The sequence below is a fragment of the Ascaphus truei genome, chromosome 2 (assembly GCF_040206685.1).
Source record: "Ascaphus truei isolate aAscTru1 chromosome 2, aAscTru1.hap1, whole genome shotgun sequence".
Taxonomy (NCBI): Eukaryota; Metazoa; Chordata; class Amphibia; order Anura; family Ascaphidae; genus Ascaphus; species Ascaphus truei.
Window position 1 is genome coordinate 414,457,602 of NC_134484.1, and position 25,410 is coordinate 414,483,011.

General features: G+C 39.3%; 1 protein-coding gene across 1 annotated transcript in view; it reads left to right on the forward strand.

The window, feature by feature from the left end:
* The window catches only part of MALRD1 (MAM and LDL receptor class A domain containing 1), a 662,703-nt gene that overhangs the window by 219,390 nt on the left and 417,903 nt on the right, over nt 1–25,410 (forward strand). The window contains exon 16 of the mRNA XM_075588643.1: nt 5,232–5,653. Coding sequence (XP_075444758.1) covers nt 5,232–5,653 — 422 coding nt within the window. The remainder of the gene's footprint in view (nt 1–5,231; nt 5,654–25,410) is intronic.

The following is a 25,410-nucleotide window of genomic DNA, read 5'->3' on the forward strand; positions in this document are numbered from 1 at the left end:
TACAGCTATAGCCCTAATCAACGTATACGCCCCGAAACGAAAACCAGATAGTGTTCCTGAACAAAATCCTGGAAGAAATAGACCCAGAATACTTACCCTCTATGATAGTGGGAGGCGATCTAAACATGACACTCAATCCGACCGAGGATAAATCCTTGGACCCGGGTCGCTCGCACACACCCCAAACTCTGAACAAAGGGAAGAAATTTAGAGAAATCCTCAAGGACTTCTCACTGGTAGACATATGGAGAACCCAACACCAGGGACAGAGAGACTATACATTCTTCTCGACACCTCACCGGTCCTACTCACGCATTGATTACTTCCTAGGAACCAAAAATGTTCTAGAGGCATCCACAGACTCAGATATAGGCCCAACAACATGGTCTGACCACGCGCCCATTACCTTAACCTTATCGGTCCCATTTGTGAAGTACTCCTCTTATAATTGGAGACTAAATGACTCATTACTAAACTGCCCCGAAGTGGAGTCAAAAATTAAAAAAGCCCTCAAGGAATACTTCACAAATAACTGTGGATCAGTCTCATCGCCTGCCAATCCTATGGGAAGCCCATAAAGCGACGATCAGGGGAAATTTTATCTCAATCGCCGCCCATAGGAAAAAAATTAATGCTAAGATAGTAAAAGACCTGACGGAGAAAATAACCAAATTAGAAATAGAACACAAAAAAAACCCATCCAAAAGACTCTACAAGGTACTGTCCGCCACCAGAAACGAGCTAAAAAGCATCCAACTAGAAAAAGTTGAAAAGGCTCTTAAATGGACTAAACAAAGATTCTATGATAAGGGCAATAAAGCGGACAGACTCTTGGCCTCTAAATTTAGAGGTATACAAAAGAGATCCCAGATCACATCGATCAGGAGTGGGTCCGGTGAGATGTTATATAGCGAGAAGAAAATAGCGGAACAATTCACCAAATACTACACCAAACTTTATAATTTGAAAACCCAGAGGGGAACCTCGGAGACGATGAGATCAGAGGCAATTTCGCTATACCTCAGCGACTGCGAGCTTCCCACATTGACAGAAGAGGAAAATTCCTCCCTCAATGCCAAAATAACTAAAGAAGAATTGATTTCCGCAGTAAAGTCCTCTAAGGTGTCAAAAACACCAGGCCCTGATGGCTTCTCCAATGCATACTATAAGAAGTTCATCCCAATACTGAATAGGCATTTACTAAACCTATTCAACTCATTTCTGGAAGGGAATCCAATCCCCCCATCTATGTCATCGGCAAACCTTGCCATTATTCATAAAGAAGGGAAGGACCCGGCGCAATGCGGGAGTTACAGACCCATATCACTCCTAAACAATGATCTTAAACTATACAGTAAGATCTTGGCCAACAGATTGAACCCTATATTACCCAGACTAATTGACACCGATCAAGTGGGTTTTGTCTTGGGGCGTCAGGCATCAGACAATACCCGGAAAATTTTCAATATTATTGAACATGTCCACCTCACAAACTCCAGGGCAATGCTCTTGAGGCCTAGACGCAGAGAAGGCATTCGACAGAATAGATTGGCTATTCCTAACCAAAACATTAGAGAAATTTGGTTTCAGAAATACATTTTTGGAGGGAGTCCAAGCCCTATACCAAAACCCGTCGGCAATAGTCAGACTCCCCGGGAGGAAACTCAGAGAGATTTCAAATAAAAAATGGTACCAGACAGGGATGCCCCTTGTCCCCCCTCCTTTTTGCTCTCACCATAGAACCACTGGCGGCTAAAATACGAAATAATATTAATATCAAAGGCGTAGCAATTGGAAACACAGACTACAAAATCTCCTTATTTGCCGATGATATTATTCTGACGTTAACCCAACCACAAACTTCCCTCCCCAACCTCCAAAGGGAGCTAGAAGACTTTGGCAGTATCTCAGGATACAAGATTAATAGTGAAAAATCGGAGTCCCTTAATCTCAGCCTCACAGAGCCAGAAGTGAAATTACTTAAAATAAATTTTGCATATAAGTGGAGCCCTTCATACATCAAATACCTGGGAGTGAATGTATCGAAGGATTACCAATCACTATATCGGCACAACTACCCAGCTCTCTTTGACAAAATCAAAAAGGATTTGAGCAAATGGGAAGACTACCAGATATCATGGATCGGTAGAATGATATCCGTTAAAATGAATATTCTTCCTAGACTATTATACTATTTTCAGACTCTACCGATCCATGTCCCCGGCTCAGAAATTAAAAATATCCAAAACAGGATATTCCATTTTATCTGGCAAGGAAAAAGACCCAGAGTAGCCAGGTCAGTGCTATTGTCACCACGAGGGAGAGGGGGCATGGGAGTTCCTGACATCAACAAATATTACCAGGCCGCTCAACTAAAACAAGCAGCATTGTGGAATTCGGATCCAAAGTTGCGGTGCTGGCTTAAAATAGAAACACACTATTCTGAGGTGCCTTCTCTGCCGGCCTGCCTCTGGAGTATGAACAGAGAGGACATGCCTCCACAAAAATTCAAACTAAGAACAACTAGACATACCTGGGGGATCTGGTTGAAGACTAAGCTCAAGTACAAACTCTCGACTCCTGGCACACAACTAACGCCATTCACTGACAACCCCACCTTCCCACCGGGCTGTAGATCGAGACATTACGACCAATTAAAGAAGAAAGGGATCAAAATAGTGTCTGATGTCCTATCCCTAGGGAGCCTCCTGAGTTTTCAGGATCTGCGCGCCAGACATAAGACCCAGGAGCTGGATGTATTTAAATACCTCCAAATCAGACACTTTGTCCAAAAACTGTCCCCGAACCCAGAGTTCCCATCGCATACCCAATTTGAGAGCCTATGTAAACCAGACTCAGACCAGAGGGGACTCATATCAAAAATTTACTCGATGCTAGGGCCCAAGGAAACCCCAACGGAGCATGACTATATGCTGAAGTGGGCAGCTGACTTAAACACGCCCATTGAGAAGGAAGACTGGAAAGAAATATGGGAGGCAGCCTCCGCAACATCCATAAGCACAACCATAAAAGAGAACATCTATAAGATACTCTTCAACTGGTACCTCACTCCGGTGAGAATACACAAAATCTACCCACTGGCATCAGATCTTTGTTGGAGAGGCTGTGGTCAAAGGGGGGACATGGCACACATTTGGTGGCTGTGTCCAGAAATTAAGAAATACTGGACTATGGTCCAAAATTTAATAAAAGAGGTTACAACCCTCGAGCTCCCTATTGAACCACTGACCTACCTGTTGGGAAGTCCGATCGAGGAAATCGGCCGACCAGTAAGGAAATTAGTCTCCTTTATTCTTACAGCGGCTAGATGTGAAGTTGCGGCCTCGTGGAAGAAGGTTTGCCCCCCCTCTAAGGGAATGATTAAAAAAAGAATTAACGAGGTGATGCAGATGGAGAAGCTCACTGCCTTTCTAAAACAGAGATCTAACCCATTTTATGAGATATGGGAACCTTGGTTAACGCTACAGGACAATACTATCCTCCAACACGCTAACATCCCAAACTAATGACAGACTACTGTCACGGGTAAAGTCAAAAACAACAAGCTGAGGGCCGATCGCCGGGGGCAAAAGTCCACCAACCTCACACCCCTCCCCCTCCCCCCCCCCTCTTTCCCTCTCCTCTTCCTTACTAGCTGTAGCCTCCCCCTCCTTGGGAGACCCCATTTTCTGGGCATTTCAATATGCCCACCTCCCAGAAAAGTTAGAAAATGTTGTATTGCATTGGGTTGTAAAATAACCACATGTATGTCTGTATTCATGTAATTACCCAATAAAAAAAAATTTGAAAAAAAAAAAAAAAAAAAACTTTGGCCTGGAATCGCTAGTCACCTAAGTAACAAATGTACTACTTTCCAAGTATTTTTTTTTTTATTGATTCATTATTAAAAAAAAATAGAGCAGTGAACGATGCAATCTGTGTATTATAGTGACAGAGTTAATCCTGTAAGTACATGAACCTCTGACAGTATCAGCCCCATATGCGTTAACAGTCACTGTCTAACAACTTATTAATCAAAAATGTTTAGCTAAAATGGGCATAGTCCTTTTTTCTACTTAGTTTCCTCATTTATTTTGTTACGGATTTAATAGTAATAAAAATAACTATGCATCTTGACCTCTTACTGTCCTTCTTATGGTATTCACCCCAAATCCTTTTCTATGTTCTTGTTTCCTCTCTTATGCCCTACATGCTCTCGGCCCCTACATCATGCCCAATGTCATCAATATTTTACTTCATACGTTATATTTATATTTTGTCGAGAACTAGAGATGTGAACTACATGCATGGAAGTAGGTAATGAGAAGTGACCCATTTTGTAAGAGAAAATTACAATAATATAAATACAGTAACACAATATATTTTCACAGTTTTTTGTACAAATATTTTTTCTTACTAAAATTTGAAATAAGTTATTTGAAATTGCAATTCGCATCTCAATTTATTAATCAGAAAAACATGTACTATAGTAAAATTAAATAATGTAAAATGTTTAGCAGTTGAATCATAGAATATGAATTTATTCATTTGACAGGAAAATTATTATTTCTTATTAGTTGAAATGGCAGCATTTCTTTAACTCTATGCGTATTATAATAGAAAAAAGGATCCTTGTTGATAGAATTGGACAGTATAAAAAGATCCCCAAATGTTATATGATAAATTAATACTGTAGTTCAGTGTATTTCCCCCCCCCCCCCCAAAAAAAAAGCTATTACACATTGCCTTCATTTTGTTTTTCAAACCTAGTTGCATATTTTTGTGTGACATTCAACTGTCTGGTATGTTAGAGAAATAGTGTAATAAAAATATTTTTTATATTCATAGGGAATTTTATCATAGATACTGTATTTTATAACATAGCACAGATTATTGCAAAAAGCTATGAAAAGCTATTCAAATATATGTAATTAATTACAAATATATTTCATTAGTAAATCATTTAAACTAAAAGAAAAGGGAGAAAAGGTACAAACATATTTATTGCATCTCTAAAATAAATTACAACATGCAACATTTATAGGAAAATTTATAGTCACTATTATTTTCAGTTTGTATTGAAAAAAAAGCTACAATTTCAGTCAACAAAAGTAGCCATTGATGTATTGTTATAATTGTGCCCTTAACAAAAACTATAATTACAGTTTTAGTCTACAGTATGTTGAAACTGATATAATTGTATCGCAACTTAATGAACCTTTGCATTGCAGATCCAGAATTACAATGTAATTTTGAAAATGGGCTCTGTAATTGGATACAAGATTTTGATGATGACTTTGACTGGACTAGAATTCAAGGCCAAACTCCAACACTTAACACAGGACCCATGAAAGACCATACCCTAGGAACAGCAAAAGGACACTACTTGTATATCGAGACTTCAGAACCTCAGTTTTATCGAAATCAAGCCGTTTTGCTGAGTCCAGAAATTGATGCTACAATTAAGAATGGAAATAAAAGCTGTATTTTCCGCTTCTATTATCATATGTTTGGAAAGCAAATTTATTCAGTGGCAGTCTACAAAAGGACTATGAGGAACACCAGGGGACAATTGCTGTGGCAAGCATTTGGGAATAAAGGGAATAGATGGATAAGAAAAAAACTGCACATCAACAGTTCCCAACCATTCCAGGTACAGTATAAAAACGTTATATTGTGAGAATCAAGACTTGGTTCTTTCATATAATTTATGAACTATTTTTTGTTAAAAAAAAATATATAACCAATGACACAGAAAACCCATCCGCGAAATTAACTACATTGGGGAACTGCAGGAAGCAATCTCTCTGTTTCCCCATGTAGCTGCCAGTCACTCTTGCCTTCCCCAGAGGTTCACCGTTCCGGTTAAGTTAAGTCTGGCTATATTAGTATATATGAGCATCATTAATTTTTTAGTATATATCATCATCTTCAGCCCATGTCAATCCACTGCTGAATGAAGGCCTACCCAATGATATTCAAGGTATTGTAGTTGCAAGCCTCTCTTCTCCACTTTGCTCCAACCAATTTTCTGATTTCATTCTCCCATCTTACTTTTGGTCATCGTCTTGGACTTTTAATTTCTTTTGAAAATCCAGTCGAGCACCATCTTTGACCAATGCCATTTTAATTTCTTCACCCATGTGATAATGTCACAGACTTTTATTTGGTTTCAAACCCATCCATTCTTTTTCCCGTCTCTTTGGTCCCAGCATACATCTCTCCATACTTCTTTGAGTCATCTGAAGCTTCGGAATTATCTTCGCAATTAGGGTCCAGGTTTGACATCCATATATGAGCACAGGCAGAATACACTAGTCAAAAATGTTCCCCTTGAGGCACAGTGGATGGTTCCCTACAAAGATTGTCTTGTTTCATATGTGCTCCATCCTATCTTCATTCTCCTATTGATTACAGTAATTCAAAAGGTTCCTATGCATTGCTAATTGCTGGCCAAGGAAGACATATTAACTTATTCTAGTTCTATTCAATTTTTTTCGATCATTGCAGAGATTCATATGGCGGCCCACTTCCTAACTTGATTTGGCAAGTTTTCTGATTTCATGCTGGAAGTTTTCTGAATTTGTGGCAAAAATAACAATGTCATCTGCAAATCGGAAGGGATCAAAATATTCACAGTTGATTTTAATTACTTTCTGTTACCAATGCATTGTCTTGAATAATTCTTCAAGTGTTGCTGTGAAAAGCTTTGTTGACATGGTGGTTCCCTGTCAAACTCCCGTGCTGATCCTTATATTGATTGTAACTTAATGTAATCTAATGGTGGCGTTCTCATACATTCTTTATAATATCAATGCACGCTTCTTCAACATTTTGTCTTCTTAATGCATGTAGAATCATTGAGGTGTCGACAGAATCAAAGGCTTTTTTGGAATCTACAAGTCCTAGACTGATAGCTAGAGTAGTAGATCTTATTAATTACTTCTTGTAATACTTGGATGGGGTTTGTTGTGTTATAGCCACTGCGAGATCCCACTTATTTTCTAGACTGGTTAAAGTTCAGGTTATGTTGCAGCCGATAAGCGAGTATCTTCGTAAAAAATCTTATATGTGATTGGAAGTAGTAATCTTATAAGTGATTGGTCTGTAGTTCCTGTAGTCTTTTTTGTCTCCTTTCTTGTATATGAGGATAACTATGGCTTTGCTCCATTGTTCTGGGATTCTCATGTTCTTCAAGCAGCATGTAGAGTTAATAAGGATTTACTTTATTTCTTTCCCAGCTTCTTTCAAGATTTTTGATGTAATTCCCTTTTCTCCAGGAGACTTTCCATTTTCATGAATTGTATTGCCTTTGCCACTTCTTCTGGAAGAACGCATTGCACATAATTGGCAGTTTATTCTTGCTTTTCCTCTGCTGGATTATGCCCTGTGTTATCTGTGTTTTTTTTTTTTTACAATTTCCTGAAGTAGTCCTCAACTTTATTTATGATAATTACATAGTCTTTTAGTTTTGATTCATCATCTTGTTTGAGTGCAATGATTTGCTTCTTCCCAATCGTAAGTCGCTGCTTTGTCTTCTATAGGCTTGTGTTATCATCAATCATCTTCTTCACCTTATCACAGTTAAATATTCTTACATCTTGAGTTATACATTTCCAGATCCTCTTGCACAGCTCTGAATATTCAATTGTTGTTCTTGCAAATTCTTATCCTATTTTTGTTAGCAATGCCTCCCCTTTTTTCTGTGCTTTCAACTACAATCTTCATGCAAGCTGAAGTGAATTTTTAGCTCTAGTTGAAATTCTCTACTGTTATTCTTGAGGTTCTAAATATCGATTCTTTATGTCTTCTTTTTAATCAATTTTCTGTTTTCCATCTTTGCATTCAGATGTAATTTGCAGCGAAACAATCACTGATCACACCTTGTGTCAAAATAGTCTTCAATCCCATGTTTCTTGCCAGCTAGGATGTCCTCTATTTCCTTCTTGATTCCATTGGGTCCATTATATGTCCATTTCTATTTGGATTCTTCTTGAAGAATAAATTAATGATGTAGAAGTATTCACATTCTTCAAATTCTACCAATCTCTCTCCGTATTCATTCCTATTACCATAGTCATACTTACCAACTCATCTTGATGTGACAATTTCCTTTGTTGTTAAATTGGTTGATTTCATTGTCTGTGTAACTCGATGTTGGGTTATACAATTGGATTATTAAAATCCTTAATCTCTTTGTCAACAGAATGACAATTCTGGTTGTTCTTTCTAATCATCTTTCATACTCTATGGACAAAAGATAGTTTCCGTGGGCGCCTATATTAACAACTACTATAAAAGGATATACGAAAACCAAGCCTGTTGGCTGTGAAGAAACGTGGCTCCTCACGGTGTGCTTGAAAGAAAAGAAAAAGCACAACACATAGCGTAATACTGTAGAATGTAAGACAAACAACACTTAAGACAACATATAACAGCTGAGAACTGGATAGGTGAATTTAACACAATAAAAACATTTAATAACAGTTAATAATTAATATAATGCACAATACACATGGACATATATTATGTGAACAAGTAAAATGAATGAATTAATGGTTCTAATACTCCGTAGCACCAATGATGATGGTTGCAATGCCTACTCACCAGATGGAATAGGTTTGCAGGCAGTGGATAATTTAGAGAGTATCCCCTCTCATTTCTTTAAGCTGCTCTCTGCTAACTGGCGTCTCCGTCTGCTCGTGGATGTAACTCATCAAACAGGAACTCCTGCAACACGCTGGGGAGGACGTCCGGTAGATGGTAAACTACTGGAATTCCCTGATTGCAAACAGCCACCTTTTTAAAGCACCACATTTGCTACAAGCTAACCTTGTTGTAATGAAAGTGTAGAAATAGAATAACTGAATATTAATTATATTGAACTAGATATGACTGAGCTAAGCTACCTAATAACCCTTTAGTGAATATAATCAAATTATGCACTTTTTTATCTGTATTTTTTAACGATACTTTTGCACTTCCCCAACTGGTAGCCAAATGTAATTAATGTAAAGATTAGGGTACTGTTCCCATCATGGTATATACCGAGACAAAGATTTTTTTGTATCAATTTCCTTTCAAGGTGCCTTCAGATACTGTATAGCCGACATTATTCCACCCGGTAACGCAATGAGTTGTGTCAACACTAGCATGTTACTGCTGCGCCAGCCTTTATTCTAAAGCCTTGCACACCGTACCGCTCTGAATACCGGGTCATGACACACTATGTTTTCCAACCGTATAGCAATTGACTCGGGTTTCTATCAGTTTTCTATCGGGCGCTAAATCCATCTATCGGGCGCTGAAAATTGCATTTTAGCGTTGTCTGCAATACCGTCTAGAAACTCAAGTGGGCGATCACCAGGTTTTCACTGATGGTCGGACCGTTATTGTAAGCCGGTGCAGGCGCTATTACATTGCTGTCCGGGGATTGACAAATCTTATTTTGATTAAATCTGACCTTTTTCCTTTTGAAGTCTCCATGATCAAAGATACTGGAAAAATCTGGCACCACACACCAATACCCTCCTCTAACTCCATGTACAGGGGCAATACGAAAAAAACACGTATCACTACAGTACTTAACTTTTTCATTATTGCACGCTTCCACACACGAGGATCGGGTGAACATTTGTAAAAGTCATAATTTGAGATAAAATATTGATAGATTTCAGCAACTGTGGTCATTTTATCATCTGCTGCATTAATTGCAGAACATATTAAAAATGCATATGTACAGTCAGGTCTTTTGCACACGTACTGCGGTGTACTCATTGCTTCCGTCCGGTCGGCGATTGTGCAGGGAGAAATAATGTAAAAAAGATACAGGCATTTAGTTTTTATTATGAAACGCCTAAATTGATACAGTAACTTCTTCAGTACAAGGGCAATCCACACCACTGAGGAAGTGACGGTTCTAGCGTCACGAAACGCGTTTGGGGAAGGATGTGTTGAGGAGTTGAGGTGTCCGTCGGCAGGGAGGGTCGTGGTGGTGCCATCGTGTGATGTCATCCAGTTGCGCGGAGAGTAGCGCTGGCATTGAGACTGCGAGCAGTGAGAGGGCTTGCAGCTCAGTGCACCAGGCTCAACACCCGATACTAGCTGCAGACGGCACATTGTCAGCTGTTTTACAGCAGCAAAGTTTATGTGAGTAAGCTCTTGGCTGTTTTTTATTCATATTACATTTTCTAGCGGTCTGCACCATTATCTCCTATTGTCATTTAATTCCTGGGGATCCACGGAGAATACTTTAGGGTATTAAGCTGTGGCGAACCAACCGCGGGTGCCGGGCAGCGCGAATGCAGCATGAACACGGGGGATGCATAATTTATTGCGTGTCCAATACAGGAGATGAAACCACAACGCCCCCGAGAAGTTTTAGAATAAAGGCAGGCTTAGCAGTATTTAGCAGTAATGCTATTGAATACAATGGTAAAGGAGATAACATGTTATTTAACATGTTATTTTGTGTTTACTTGAGTTATAATGTTCTAATGTAATTACTGGGTACTATACTGTAACTGTATTGTCTGCTACATCAGTATATTCTCTTTTACAATCCTCTAACCATTAATACATTGGAAGATCTTCTTAAGATTGTTCTTGTTTCCTATTGCACTTCTTATACATTATCATTTTTATTTTATGTCTTGTAGCAATAACTTTACATTTCTAGCAGTTCTGGAGTGATTCCACTGCCGCTTATGAATTCAATCATCAAAAGCCTTATTTCAATTTATTCCACTATCTGTTTATTTAGCTGCATTGGTTTTCATGTATTCCTTTTTTATTCTTTACTAAAGCACATACCATGTGTACATATCCAACATTGATTTTAAGTATCCCATTTACCCGGTATTTTTCTTGAAGTAATGTCACCCCAATTCATATTTCGTAGACTGTTACTTAGATGATAGGTTCAGATGTAGCAAGACTTACTATTCCCGTGCAATGGACGAACATGCTGAAATCTGTGGCACCACAAAAACAGTACATTTTAAAGCCCAGGAGGATTAAAGCGGGACCACTGCAGCTTTAATCCTACCAGGCCAGCCAGTCAGATAGAGCTGGGTTGAGGGACAGAAGAAGTCTCTATCTATGTGTAACCCATCTCCCCCCCACCCCCCGGTCGCAGATCGGACCCCTAGGGTGTTCTGAGGGCTGGCTACATGTCTCTTGGTGGTGCATACCTGTGAGGAACAGGAGGGCCTGAGTCTTCCGCGATGGTATGGGGGACAACAGGGACAGGCTTCTGGGGTTCTTGCCTTCATTCTTTAGTGATACAGCGCCTCCATCTCTGGCAAGCACTATCAGGTTAGGGTGAAATCCTTCCAGAGAAGCCCCTCAATGGGCGAGAGATTTCAGTCTCAGTCTCTTTGTAAAAGTAACAAGTCTCTTTATTATACAGCAGCTCACAGCAGCAGCAGCAAATCATGTACAATGGTCTCTTCCTCCTCCTTCTGTTCCAGACTGTACCCCCTCAGGATGGGCTGTCTGGGGCTCTCACTGCTCCCCGCCACCACCCCAAGGTGCAGCCATCAGGGTGGGGGTAGCTCTTCCCTCACCCCCTAGGCAGGGTGAGGGGCACTGGTCCACCACAGTTTTATCAACTCTACTCAGGCGGGCCTGAGCTCCTCCAACTGTAATGCATTTCTCTTTTCAAACACACTCCTCTCTGATCCCAGGACAGAGCTCAACTCCTACTGTCTCTGACAGGAATAGGCAACTAACTTTAGACAGGCCTACCCATCATGATGTCAGCAGGCCCCTCCCCTGTGTCTCTTACCTTCCACACAGAGTCAGGGACCTACCTCCACCAATCAGGGCAGGGCTTGAAGCTGGGGAAATCCATGATAACTACTGGCGGCCTGCCCTTAGAAGGACTTACACCAGTAGGAGGAAGATTTATAGCCCAAATTCTTACCAGGGCTACATATGTCTCCCTGAGAATCTCAAATCATTTAAATGTCCCATCCAACCCCATTGATGATGTAGATGACCGAATAGGGTCCTATAGTATTTCCCCTTGTGACGTAGATACCCATATTTGGGTATATCTACAGCATCAAGAGGCAGGAGTGACTGGACCGATATAAAAAAAAATACTGTACATGTACAGTACAATATTAAAACAAATTACTTATTTATAAATTACCTTCTGTCATCCTCCTGGTGTTCTTTACAAGGGCAAGTATCCACTTCACCCACCCCTATGCCCCCCAAAAACCTACACCCTCTAGACAATGCCAAATATGCCTAATAGTGATTTTAGGAATTAAGTAGAAAAAAATAAACCATGTTTAAAAAGCAAACAAAAAACAACATACATACATACATTTTAAATAAAATGATTGTCATTGTACAATATTGAAATAAATTACTTACCCCTTCATTACCTTAGTGGCTATCCGCTAATGTAAGGAAGGGGTTAACATCTCCAACCATCCACCCCGGGGCAACTACATCCATCATGCACCCCAGTTTACGCTTACCATGCACACACACAGTAATGGGCAATAGTCCTGTTCACCAAATATGACTAATGGCGCTTTTGAAGCTTTAAAAAAAATAAATGTAACAAAATAGACATTACAATAAAATTAAAACATATCAAACTCTAGTCTTTTAATCCATTGTTTGTCCCTGTGATTTCCTTAGAATGCCAGTGTGGCTATGAACGCACACCCTAAATAAATAAAAGCAGTAATTACCCCTATCGGGATTAAGGCCGACCTCTTCATCCTCAGGGGTACCCGCAAATAAATTTTAAAAAGGGCCAATGCCCAAAGTGGCTGCTGATGGCCAAATATCAAAATGACCTAGACCAAATGTCCTAGATTGCCTACCCAATCCAACCCCCTTTATGACATAGATGAGCAAATACTGTCCTATACTATTCCCCCTCATGACGTAGATATCCATATTCAGGCATCTACATCATCAAATGACTGGACATACCGGAGACTGCTTCTCTCACCTTCTCTTACCTTCTGGGGAGACATGGAGAGAGATTGCTTCTCTTTGGGACACTTCCATGCAGCTCCTTCAGACTGTTCGGCTTCTGGGGCTCATGGTTTGAAGGATTAACTCTGTGGGGTCCCATTCAGAAGCTGGGTCCGCCACAGAGTTAAGCCTCCTGGGGCTCTTTCTGTTTTCAGTCTGTGATCACAGTGCGGTTAGCACGTGGCTGCAGTGCAGCGTGGTGGCTGTACACAATCGCAGCATTGAAAACAGTACGTCTTGCTACATCTGTAGGCTCACTACCATAGATATGCAAATGTTTTTCAATCTGATGTATTTTTTTTTTTATAAAAAAGGGTTGAGAAAAATGGCAAAGTTAGCAAAACAAATCACATGGTTACATGATCAATGTGCAGGTCACATTGGTCATTTAACCATGGTATTTTTAACATAATACTAAAAAAAAAAGACTTCCGTGAATTTTGTTCCGTAAGGTAAAAACTGTTTGTGCTTAATGACTAAATATCTGAAAATAAATGTTCTTTATTCATAATCGTACATTTCTTCTTATCCACTATCAAATGAAATATCCGAAGACAGGTATCTTGGCGGTTCATGTACAGGTGCAGCCACGAGTATCCTAACACTTGCCTTGGAAAATCTGGGGCAATATCCCAGTAATGCTGCAACATTTCTGTGACATTTCTGCAGACAGACTAATGGCCCATCGGATTAACACAGCAGGGGTCCCTGGCAGCATTACTGGGAGATTGCCCTAGATTTTTAAAAGCAGTGTTGGAATACTCGTAGCTGCACCTGTATTTATTGCAGGGCAAAATAACAATAAAGCTTCATCTACAGGTACAGGCCAAATGAAAGTATAAAGAACAATGAAGAAAAATGGGGCACTACATGTGGAACAACCAGAAAGAACACAGAGAGTGCTTTCCCATAAAAAATAAAGTTATTTATTGGGTCATGTATAAAAAACGGAGGTATCCCCCACCTACGCGTTTTGCCCTGTAGCACTTTATCAAGGCAAATGAAACCATACTATTGACGGAGAACGTTGTAGCACATTATTGTGCTGGATGCCGCTCGTTCGTTCTGACACATCTATGTGCTCTAAAACAAGATTTATATAGCTATTTGCTAGTTATCAATTTAACCCATGCATAGCTTGTTAGAAATTAAAGAAAAATAAAGCAAATAATAGGAGGAAAATATAGTGTCCTTCATTGGTTACTTCGAAATCCTGGCACATAGCCCATATTTTAATCTTGACCTTTGATTTGTTCCGACTTCTCTTCTCTTCTAGAAACATAATAAAAATCTTTCTTACACTGAGAAACTAACATTACAAAATAGTCTGGGGAAACAAAATGGATGCTGAATGACATAAACCCCATTTACAAATCCCAAAATGGATTCTAACAAACATAATGGACCCTGAATCACAGAAATCTATTTATAATATAAAATAATAACAAATAATCAAGGTGAAATATACCAAACGATGGACTCCATGGTTTTTCTGTGTGTGCTGACATGTTAAGTGTTTTGCATCTCTCTGATGTCCAGCTGTCACATTCCATTATGCAATTTATGACAAAGTTCATTCCAGCATGAGGAGGATTGTGGTTTCAATATAAAATATACATTTAAGTCTGTGTTTCTATAGCAGTGATGTATCACCAGTGTAAGAAATATATGATTTTGGATAATTTAGTAAACTTGTATCTTTCTGTCCTTTTATTATTTATATTGTTACATAATAGATGAGGTTGAAAAAAGACATATGCCTATCGCGTTCAACCTATGTTTATTTTTATATTAGTCCAGTGGAAGGCAAAGAGAAAACCACAGTGAAACATTACCCAATTATGGTCCGGATACATCAAACCTCGTTAAAGTGGAGTTAATATTGCACCTGTGAGAAAATGTAATGAGCATTACCGCAATGTTAAGTTGGTATCAAAATTGCAGTTATAATTTATCGGCTGTGATATTCAGCCAAAATCGTGATGCAGGAATTAACGTGGCCATTAATAATGAGTTAATGACCCCACATCACAATCATATTTCTATTATTACAGAAACCTATGATAGAAATAAAATTAAAATGTTTGATGCCGGTAGTTACCAAGCGATACCACATGCACGAAAGGGTTAATACATAATAAAAAGTACTAACAGTACCCCCATTTCCCACTTTAGAGGGTAGTAAAGCATTGCTATGCTAACTGCTAAGATAACCATGGGGTTAAGCTGTCCCACCACGCCCAGGAGGCTAAACTACCATCTCTGGGGCAACTACGCCTTCTAGACTACTGCCCAAGATCCCTATTAGCCAAATGTGGCTAATAGTGGTTTTGGGCATTAACCAGAACAATATAAACCAGCGGTGTGCCAAGTGGGGGGCTAACTGAGGTTAACTGAGGGGGGCGCAGGGTTTACAGAGGCCCCACGCACTTCCCGAAGGCACTTAATTTACGTGCCGGGAAAGCGGCGAAGGCCTCTGTAAACATTACTTACCGTGGTTCAACCGGCATCTGGAGATGCGTCGCCGTGGCAACACAGCATCAAATGATGCTGTGGGGTTATGTGATGTTGCGTTGCTATGACAACGTGATGTTATGACGCCCAGGCGCCAGGAACCAAGGTAAGGAGGGGGCGCACGGAGAGGAGGATAGCCGGCAGGGGGCGCAGGGGAAAAAGTTGGAGGACTAGGCCAGCTTTCCCATGTGAGTCCCAGTTAGTCCCCAACTCACAGTAGGCACCTGAAGCTGTATAGGGAAGCCCATAGGTAGGGACACTTTCCCCGTACTTTGTAGTGTCAAGGACACTGTGTCTACGCCACACTTCGACGCGTAATCTGCGGTCTGGGACCAGATCCAGGCGTACATCACCATAGATTATTTTATAGAGGTACACTATGTGGGGAAACCCCTCCAGAGGCAACCGCCTATGAATCAGCGCAGCCGAGGACCAGGCAGATCACGGCGTGGGACCACGTCACGGATCCACGGACTTAGCTGTAACATTACATCTACATTACATAATTAAGTATCATTAGCAAAGATGGAACTTTTTCACCCAACGTCAACCTCAAGGTCTTTACTAAGCTCAATATTGAACCTTGAGGTACTCCGCTTACAATGTTAGTCCAATCTGAAAAGGTTCCATTTACGGCATGATACCTCTCTGCTGCATATCCTTCAACCAGTTTTCAATCCAGACCAATTTCCTTTATTTTTGGATGGACTATTCCCCAGGCTGCTAGGGGAATCAGTCTGCCCCAGTATTGCCATTCCTGATCTGACTCCTCTCCTCCGCCCACATATTAAATCTGGCAAATCTATTGGGATGGGTCAGCTCAGAACTGCCCTGCCTCTTGCCCCTACTAACTATTACCCAGCTAGCTATCTGTTCCTGCTCCTCTGCCACAGTTCCACCCTGAAAAATGCACAAAAACAGAATTAACTTTGACCATATTCATCAGAAATTATCTATACAGAAATAGTACATCTTATTCAATAGCATATGAATACATATTTACATATAATTTGGGGAGATTTCTTCATTTGTATGCAAACTTTGTCTTACCCACGGATTGTCAAACTAGAGAACAATTGCTACATAAAATGCAGTTTAAATATTGTTTGGTCATACAAGAACTGTTTAGGGAATACGCAGAAATTTATTTCCGGGCCAAAAGTGCACATTTTTGCAAGGAAACACTATTCTCACAGTTTAATGAATAGGCGTCTAAGTGTGATACTTTCATTTATATTGATTGAGGAGAAGGTAAACATAGATCCTCAGCTCTGTATTTGCTTCACAAGGGTAAAGAGATCAATGATAACTCCAGTATTTGGACATTGGATTTCTCTACCTTGATCTTGTCACATTGTAATCTGTTCACCGTACAGATGTAGCAAATCTTATTGTCTTTGGTGCTGCTGCCATGATCGGTCACAAGACCGCAGTGGTCGCGGTACTGGAAGACTAACGCTGCAGGAGTCCTTTTGGAAACATGGACCTGTTGCAGCTCGATTGTGGCAGACATGTCCCTGGCACTGGAGTAAGTCTTGATATATCTGTATTTTTTATTTATTTTTTGTGCTTTCAATGAAGGTATCTAAACCTTTCTTAAATATACCTATTGTATCTGCATTGTCGTCAAAGGTAATTGTCACGGTGACTTTATGGCAGGTTGCAATTTACACCAAAAATATATATATAATATATATAACTGGGTTGAACTGGGACGAGACTTAGATATGATAAAATATAATTTATTCCTTGATAAAGGTGAACACACGAGATATACAAATAACAGGCAAAATATAGACACTTACTTAAAGATTTGGACAAGAAGGCCATCAGGATACAGGATGGCCATTTCTTCCATAATTCAGTTGACATCACAGCAATACATTCAGCCCATGAATGAAGACTCATGCATGAAGACACAGGCATGAAAGACATTTGAGTAAGGGCTGACTCTGACTTAAATACCATGTCAAACTCATCTCTTAACCCTAGATGCCGAAAAGGCTAGCAAAAGTCTTTGAAGCTTCCTGAAGCAGCTTTTGGACTTCCCTTGTTTAGTGTGAAGTATCACATTTAAAAAAACATTCAGTTTCTTGGTTCCTGCCTCCAACATAAACAATTAGGCAATTTAGCCTTTGATCACCAGGCTATGTAAATTCTAGCAAGATGTCCTTCCTGCTCATTATCATTACAGAGGGAGTCTGCAGTTTCCAGAACAAACCAAAATTCCATATGCACTGTAAATAACTTCATAACTTCAGTTCAGTAGTACTCACTGGCACGTGAGACATATCAATACATTCCGTCACACATGACGCTCCCATGTAGTACTAAAATTAAGAGAGATATTAATATCTGGCTCTTAGTATCTGTTAGATACTGCTGCGGCCAAGTTTATTCGAGCATTTGCCCGTTCTTGGCCGCAGCAGTAGCCTGGCGCGCGCCCGAGGGTGACGGGCGCGCGCCGAAGCAGCGGAAGAGCGCCCTCCGATCGGGGCGCTCTCCCTACTGCTGCCGGGTCCGCCGGGTCCCCCGGAACCCCCTGCCGCCGTCCCGCGATCGCGGGACACCAGGGCTCCCTCGGGGAGCCCTGGACGCGCGTGCAGGGGGCACAGGCTCCCGAAGACGCGTGACCGCGCGTCTATGACGCGCGGCACGCCGAGGGGCGGCCACTAGCAAGCCGGGAAATCTCCCGGCTTGCGGATCTGGCCGATGCGCAATAAAGCGTGTCGGCAGTGTATCAAGTGTTTAGAATCATTAGTTGGGGCTAAGTCCCACGAATACACCTATGTAACTCTTAGCACGTTCAGCCAAGGACATCTCATAATATTCTTATATTTAATAAGGTCACTCATTCTGTAGCCCCACTCCTAAATCAGAGGCATTTGGGCCAGTCTACCACATGGCAGGATACTATGGTTTGTAAGTGTGAGTTATAACGCTCACCCCCCACTCTAGCTTCCTGCAAACAGGTAGAGTGGCTGGGCCTTTGATCAGTGCTGTTTCCTAACCATTTGGTAGCCCTCCTGACCATTTGCATTTAGTAGGCAGGCATCTTTGAGGGTAATTTAAACAAAGGGCTAGAATCACTGTTTTAACATTAACCCTTTCCCTCCCGCAGCAACCCTAGTGTATGTGTGGGTGCAAACACTAGGATAACACAATACATTTACACAGGGGAATATACATTTTCATGTTATAACAAGGGTTAATTCACATTTCTGAACCTCAGACCAGTTAACCCCTTGTCTCCCTGGTGAGGTTAGAGGGTGGCCAATTGGGGTGTAACCCCTTTAATCCCGGGCCAAATCCTCTCAATCGTCACAGTTATAAATTCAAATGTTTTACTGCAATTCCTTTTAAAAACTCTTATTTGTTGATAGCATCATTTTGTAGAACATATACTGAAGAACATATACATACATATACAGTATACATTTAAATCTAGTTACATTTCAGGGCTTCATTTGTATTAATGCTTGGAGCAAATAATGTACATAGCACTGTTGTGTCACATTTTGTAGCACTTAAGTAGAAAACGATTGCAATATGATGACTAATTTGAGAGAGGTGTCATAAACCTAATAGAGCACTTCTGAGAGTCCCCAGCTCCCACAGAGGTCTGGCAGCAACTATGTCTATGATACTATTTAGAGTATACACAAATCATTGCTCTGTCAATAATATTCCTACTCAGTTTTTACTTTTCATATTGTACTTTGTGCCCCAAAATAACCTTATCTCAATATTGAACTGGAATGCTTTATACTAGATCAGGGGTCGGCCAACTCCAGTCCTCAAGGGCCACCAACAGGTCATGTTTTAAGGATATATATCTGCTTCAGCACAGGTGGCTCAATCAGTGGCCCAGTCATTGAAGCAGCGATATCCTTAAAACCTGACCTGTTGGTGGCCCTTGAGGACTGGAGTTGGCCGCCCCTGTACAAGAGAGTACAGTAGACACGAGATACTTTTAACATTTTGTTTATCTGCTCTTATCTTTTACTGTCTCATCTACATAATGTGTGTAACTGTGTGGTCTATTTCTTGGATGCAAAAATATTCAAGTGCAAGTCAGATATTGCATGCCTGCTACATATTGATTGGATGTCAGCCCTTACTCTTTAATTCATTAGAACTGCGGCATTAATGAAAAATTACTCCTATCAATGAATAACCACAGTTTGATTAATTACTCCCTTGTGCTCTGCTGTGGCTATCACTCTAAATATAATGGGACATATATACTAAGTGGTGCTCTGCCTTAAGATACACGTTATGGCCCATTCAAGTGAATTTTAAGGTGCACCCTGTGTCAGAAGGAGTCTTAGTGCATAGCACTGTTTAGTAAATATGGAACTGGTATCTAATTTGAGGAGAAATCAGTCTTGTTTATTATGTATTCGATTTTGGAATAGTATAATTCTGAACATATTCTGGATGAACTTGGATATATATTCAAGGGGTGTTTCCTGTTTGTTTTTTACGGTATTAATAATTACTTATTTTATTGATCTGTTCTATCAGAAAGTGTTTTCTGGTATGAAGAGTAGATTGGTCTACCTTTTTTTCTGGGAGGTTATTGGGATTGTATAGTAGGTTTTCATTCTTGATACAGTAAGTACTATGCTATATAAATAATATATAATAATATAGTATATGCTATATAAATAATATATAATAATTATGTATATATATATATATATATAATATATGAAAAATATATATGTATTTATTGACGTGAGGAAAACTCTCGAAAGCTTGTCCTATGACATAAATTGTTAGTCCAAATAAAAAAGGTATCTCCTAATACTGAAGAACATATACATACATATACAGTATACATTTAAAGTATATTCATTATCTATACTTTTTTTGTCATTATTAAGTATTCATTATTATTACTTAGCCCCGGCACAGCATATGTCACAGGCCAGATGTGACATCTTAAGCATTTAAGTTTTACGCCTTTTCCGACCATGTACACCTGAGTTTAACTAATATCCAATAACCTTTACATGCAAAAACAATGGCCATCACCAAAAACAGTAGCATAGCGATACAAGTTGTTGCGGGTACGTTAATAGAAGCAATAACTATACAATCCACATACGCATTGGAAAAAAATCTAACTCGCATGCGTTCCAACCATGAAACACATGTGCTTTACCTAAACATAAGCACCTTGCACACATTAAAATTCAAATAAATACACAGCTTATAGGGAAGGTTGTTAGCCATTTTAACATAAAGCTGCAGGTGATAACATAACTGAGAAGGCTTCCACCTCTGCTGCTGATGCAGCTAAATCTGTGAGATTAAAGAGCATTGCATTCACGGATTGTTAGTTAGGCATCCTGATAAATGGAGTCGCTGATAACCACCCAAAATTATTAGGAGAACTGTGCCAAAAAAAACTGCACAGATAAGAAGTCACGAATTTGGCTCCAAATTCGGACGTTAGTGCCCAGGGAAATACAGTGCACATAGAGTAATGGTTATGCTTAAACAAAATGTACTGATAGTAAGCACAAATTAAAATAAAACTTGCCTACCATAGAATAATGGTGGCCATCTCCACTTCTCAAGTTGTGACCCTTCCAAAAATATGTGGACTATACTGACAGAATCCTTCTGGATGGTTGTATAAGTAAAAAAGTCAGATGATAATAATTTTGTTCTTATTTAAGTAGTATTAATCAAATAAAATTGTTTGTGTTAAGTTAGTGAAAATGCATTATAAGGGTCTAAATACAGGAACCAAGTTTTATTGATGTAAAAATGAATGAGTAAGAAATGTGCTATTTTCATGTGAAAAAAGCAGATACTTGCTATCAACATGCAAAATAGGAGATAATATTATTTACTTTGGCATAATTTACCACCCCAATGTCATTTTGAATCTCTTCATCTGTATATTAGATAGTCACAAATTATAATGTTCTCTAACTAAGATCATTATTGGCAGCATTCCCACAGAAAGCCTCACATGTTCTCCCTACACAAAAGGAATACAGTTTGAAATACTGAAACAATGCTGCTCTTAAGATATTGACAAAAATAATAATGTATGTGCAGTATGAATTTTACTTAATAGAACAAAGAGAAAAACCAGCGCACCGCCAAAGTGGGTCCCAAGCCAAAGTATAGTAAAAAAAATCTTCTTTATTTAATCCATCTAGAAGTGGAGGTTAACACCCTCCTACGCGTTTCGTGTAAAGTGTATGTTTACACGAAATGTGTGGGAGGATGTTAACCTCCACTTTTAGATGGATTAAATAAAGAAGATTTTTTACTATACTTTGGCTTGGGACCCACTTTGGCGGTGCGCTGGATTTTCTCTTTGTTCTATTTACCTTGTGAGACCAGCATCTCTCTACCAGGCTGCATGCGTCTACAGGACATTGGCAAAGGGGATTTTGTGAGTATCATGTATTATTGAATACTTATTGTGAGTCCAGGAGCTATCCCAATGAGGGCTTTATTTAGGTTAGGTTATTTTAGCCTTTTTCTTGCCCTTCAGGGATTATTGGTTCTTCTGGGGACTTTACTTCAATTTTCTCACATACCCTCATGTCCATTATTGTTCATCTGTCTATTACAATCATACAAGGGATCAAGCGTTGAGCGCCTTTATCACTTCAATGGTTATTTTGGATTTTGCTTAACACTTTTACTGCGAAAAAAGTGCCAGCAATGCATTGTTTTGCACCACTTAGTGGACATGGGCCATAATATTGTATATTAAGCTTCATAAATTGGTGCACTGCTTTAAACTAAAGTTGTGCATTGTCACTTGCGTTGCAGGTGTGGTTTGGTTATAAAAGGTTTTCTTGATTTGGTTCCGGCTTTGCTAAAACTCAATTTGTTTGGTTTTAGATTCAGACCAAATTATGGAATAAAACAAAAAATATACTGAAATACTATATAATAAATATGGTAAAATAGAATAATAAAGCGTTAAACATTAGAAAGCTAATATAATGTAACTGAAAAACTTAAAACATGCTCTCATTAAAAATGATATGGTGAGAAAGCAAGTTTTCAACTCCACTGTAGAAATGGGCACTTGGCCGGGTGTTCTGGTTTTTGTTCCAAATATTTTTTGGGTCTAAAATATATTCTAAAATCAAATACAAAATCAAAACCCTCAATATATGGTTCAAAAATGTTGAGGGTTTTGATTATGTATTTGACTTTAGAATATAGGTTTCTAGCACAGGGGTGGCACAGCCGTGACCTGTGGGCACATGCCGCCCTTTAGTGCTTTATGTGCGGCTTATGGCTCTTTGAGAAACTACATTGCTGTAGCTCAGTTTAGGGGTCTGGCTGGCACTTCTGCATTCTTCCTCCCTCCCTTCCCTGCATGCTAGTTTGTCTGCACACATGCATGGCCTGCTGGAAGTCATCGCATGACCAGAGCCTCTCACCATGCCCCAAGGTAAAGTGCTGGAAGTGTGTGTGTGTGTGTGTGTGTGTGTGTGTGTGTGTGTAAGGGGGGAATTGTGTGTATAACTGGGAAATATGTGATTGGGGGGATTGAGTGTGTGTGGAATTGAGTGGGGGGGGGGCGGAGAATTGAGTATTGTGTGGGAGGTGAGGTGGGAATTGGATAGGGGGAAGAATTGTGTGTGGTGGGGAAGAATTGAGTGACAGATAAGGGACAGTGAGATAGTTACATGGGGGAGAGTGGGAGAGGAGGAAAGGGGGAGTGAATGAGGAAGGAGGGGGAGAGTGAGGGAAGGGGAGAGAGTTAGAGAAAAGGCAGTGTGAGAGAGGAGGCAGGGGGAGAGAGTGATAGGAGGGAGAAGGGTAGAGTAAGAGAAGAGGGAGAGAGAGAATAAATAAATCTGTAGGACTAAGCATATTTGTATTTATTTTACGTTTGTTGCCCAATAGTGGAAATGACAAATGACAAACTGGTTTGCACAGAATAACAATGACAAAATAAAATAAAGAGACTTATTATTGTGAGATGCATTTTATTCCCCACACATTTTTTTTCCTTTCACTAATTCTGATTGATGTAAGTTAGTTGTATGTTAATGCTTGCATATACTTATTATTCACAATTAATTGAATTTTTTTTATTGTTGCCCTTTGACACCGACACTGGTAAATTCTGGCTCCAACTCCCAGTCAGGTTGGCTATCTCTGTTCTAGCATGTTCTGATTTCACACACCCAATAGTACCCGTCTCTACTTCAAACTTGGTGTTTTAGTAGAATATCTTTAAGGAAGTCTATAATCAGTATTTTCTGATATTGAGCATTAGCAATTGATATATTTATTGATGCTTTTACTTATTCAATAATATCTCAGTATGGGATTCTTCTTAATCTGTAAGATTTGTGATGTTGGGCATGCTTAGTAGTGATCAATCAATAAAACACAAAGATTGACATATTTATCCATGTAAAATTCTACAATATACAAATTATTATTTTTTCTGAGCAATGCACTGATAGATCTATAGTAATGCTGAACATTAGCTTTAGCAATAATTATTGAAATTATTATATCATGAAAACACACTTTGTTGCTTAGAAAATATTTAAGACAGACATAAAATTGATTTTATTGAACATGTTCAGAAACTGCTTAATGCGTTATTTATCCATAGACAAAGTCAATAACTATACAAACTATCTTTTCTCTTCTCTAAACTGAAAAATTAAATCTATGGTATAGTACATAATGTGTTTTTTTCTCCTTTTACATTCATAATTTCAAAATATTATGTATAAATAAAGCTAAATATTCATAGAATGATCTTAAATTAAGATTGCTTACCTACAATGTGTCACTCCATATATTATATAGCGGTGGTGCCTATGTAAGTGTGTAAGACAAAACGTACCAGGGATAAGCAAATACAAATATTGTATTAAAAGATTCAAAAGCCGTTTCTGAAACTTACTATTAAAACACGATATGGAACTCCAAAGGGTAGGTCCCATGGCTTATTGATGTTGTTCAGCAGAGAGCGCGTGCACCCTGTTCCCGAACAAAGCGCAGAGCACTAAATTCCAGGAACGTCGGTTGTAGAAGTGTTCGTACAAGCATGATAATATATACTGAAGTAAACCTCAGTGCATTTCACCCTCAACTGTGCTTCATCAGGGAGTTTATGTAAGTGTATGTCGACTTTCTAAATATTGAAGAAGAAAAAATACAACTAGATATATTTTTAAAACCAGCCAGCCAATCAGTGAAATACGACATCTGGTTGGTCACAGACCAACCAGAAAAGATTTTTTTTTTTAAACTGTGACAAAATAAAACTGAAGCCAGTGCACTGCAACTAAAAATAAAGTACACTAAAGGAGGAGGTGTAATTGAAAAGAAATCAGATGGGGGGATACCGAGCAGAGCACCCTGCTTAAAACGACTAGAAGATGTTAAACACTACAGTATGTCTACCTTGGCCAGAAAGTATGAATGAGTGTGAATCTTTCAATAGGAGAATATAGATGGGTGGGATCGAGCAAATTTGGAACAAACAAACTTTCAACGAGCCTTCCACTGTGCCTTAAAAGGAATGTGTTTGACCAGAGTATTCTGCCTGTGCTCATGTATGGATGTGAAACTTGGATCCTAAATACAAAATATTTCAGAAGCTTCAAACAACTCAATGGTGAGCTGCATGCTGGGTTTTACCCAGAGATAAGAAAAGTTATTGATGGGTTTGATACAATACAAAAGTTAGAATTCCAAGGGTTGTTACAAGACCAAGACTAAAAGTAAGGTAGGAGGATAAAACCCAGAAAATGTATTGGAGCAACGTTCATTGGGGAAGCATTCATGCAGAAAGGGCCATTTTTTATAATATGTATGTGCTAACTATATTTATACCTGTATATCTCAAGACTTATCTCACTGCCTCAAAGT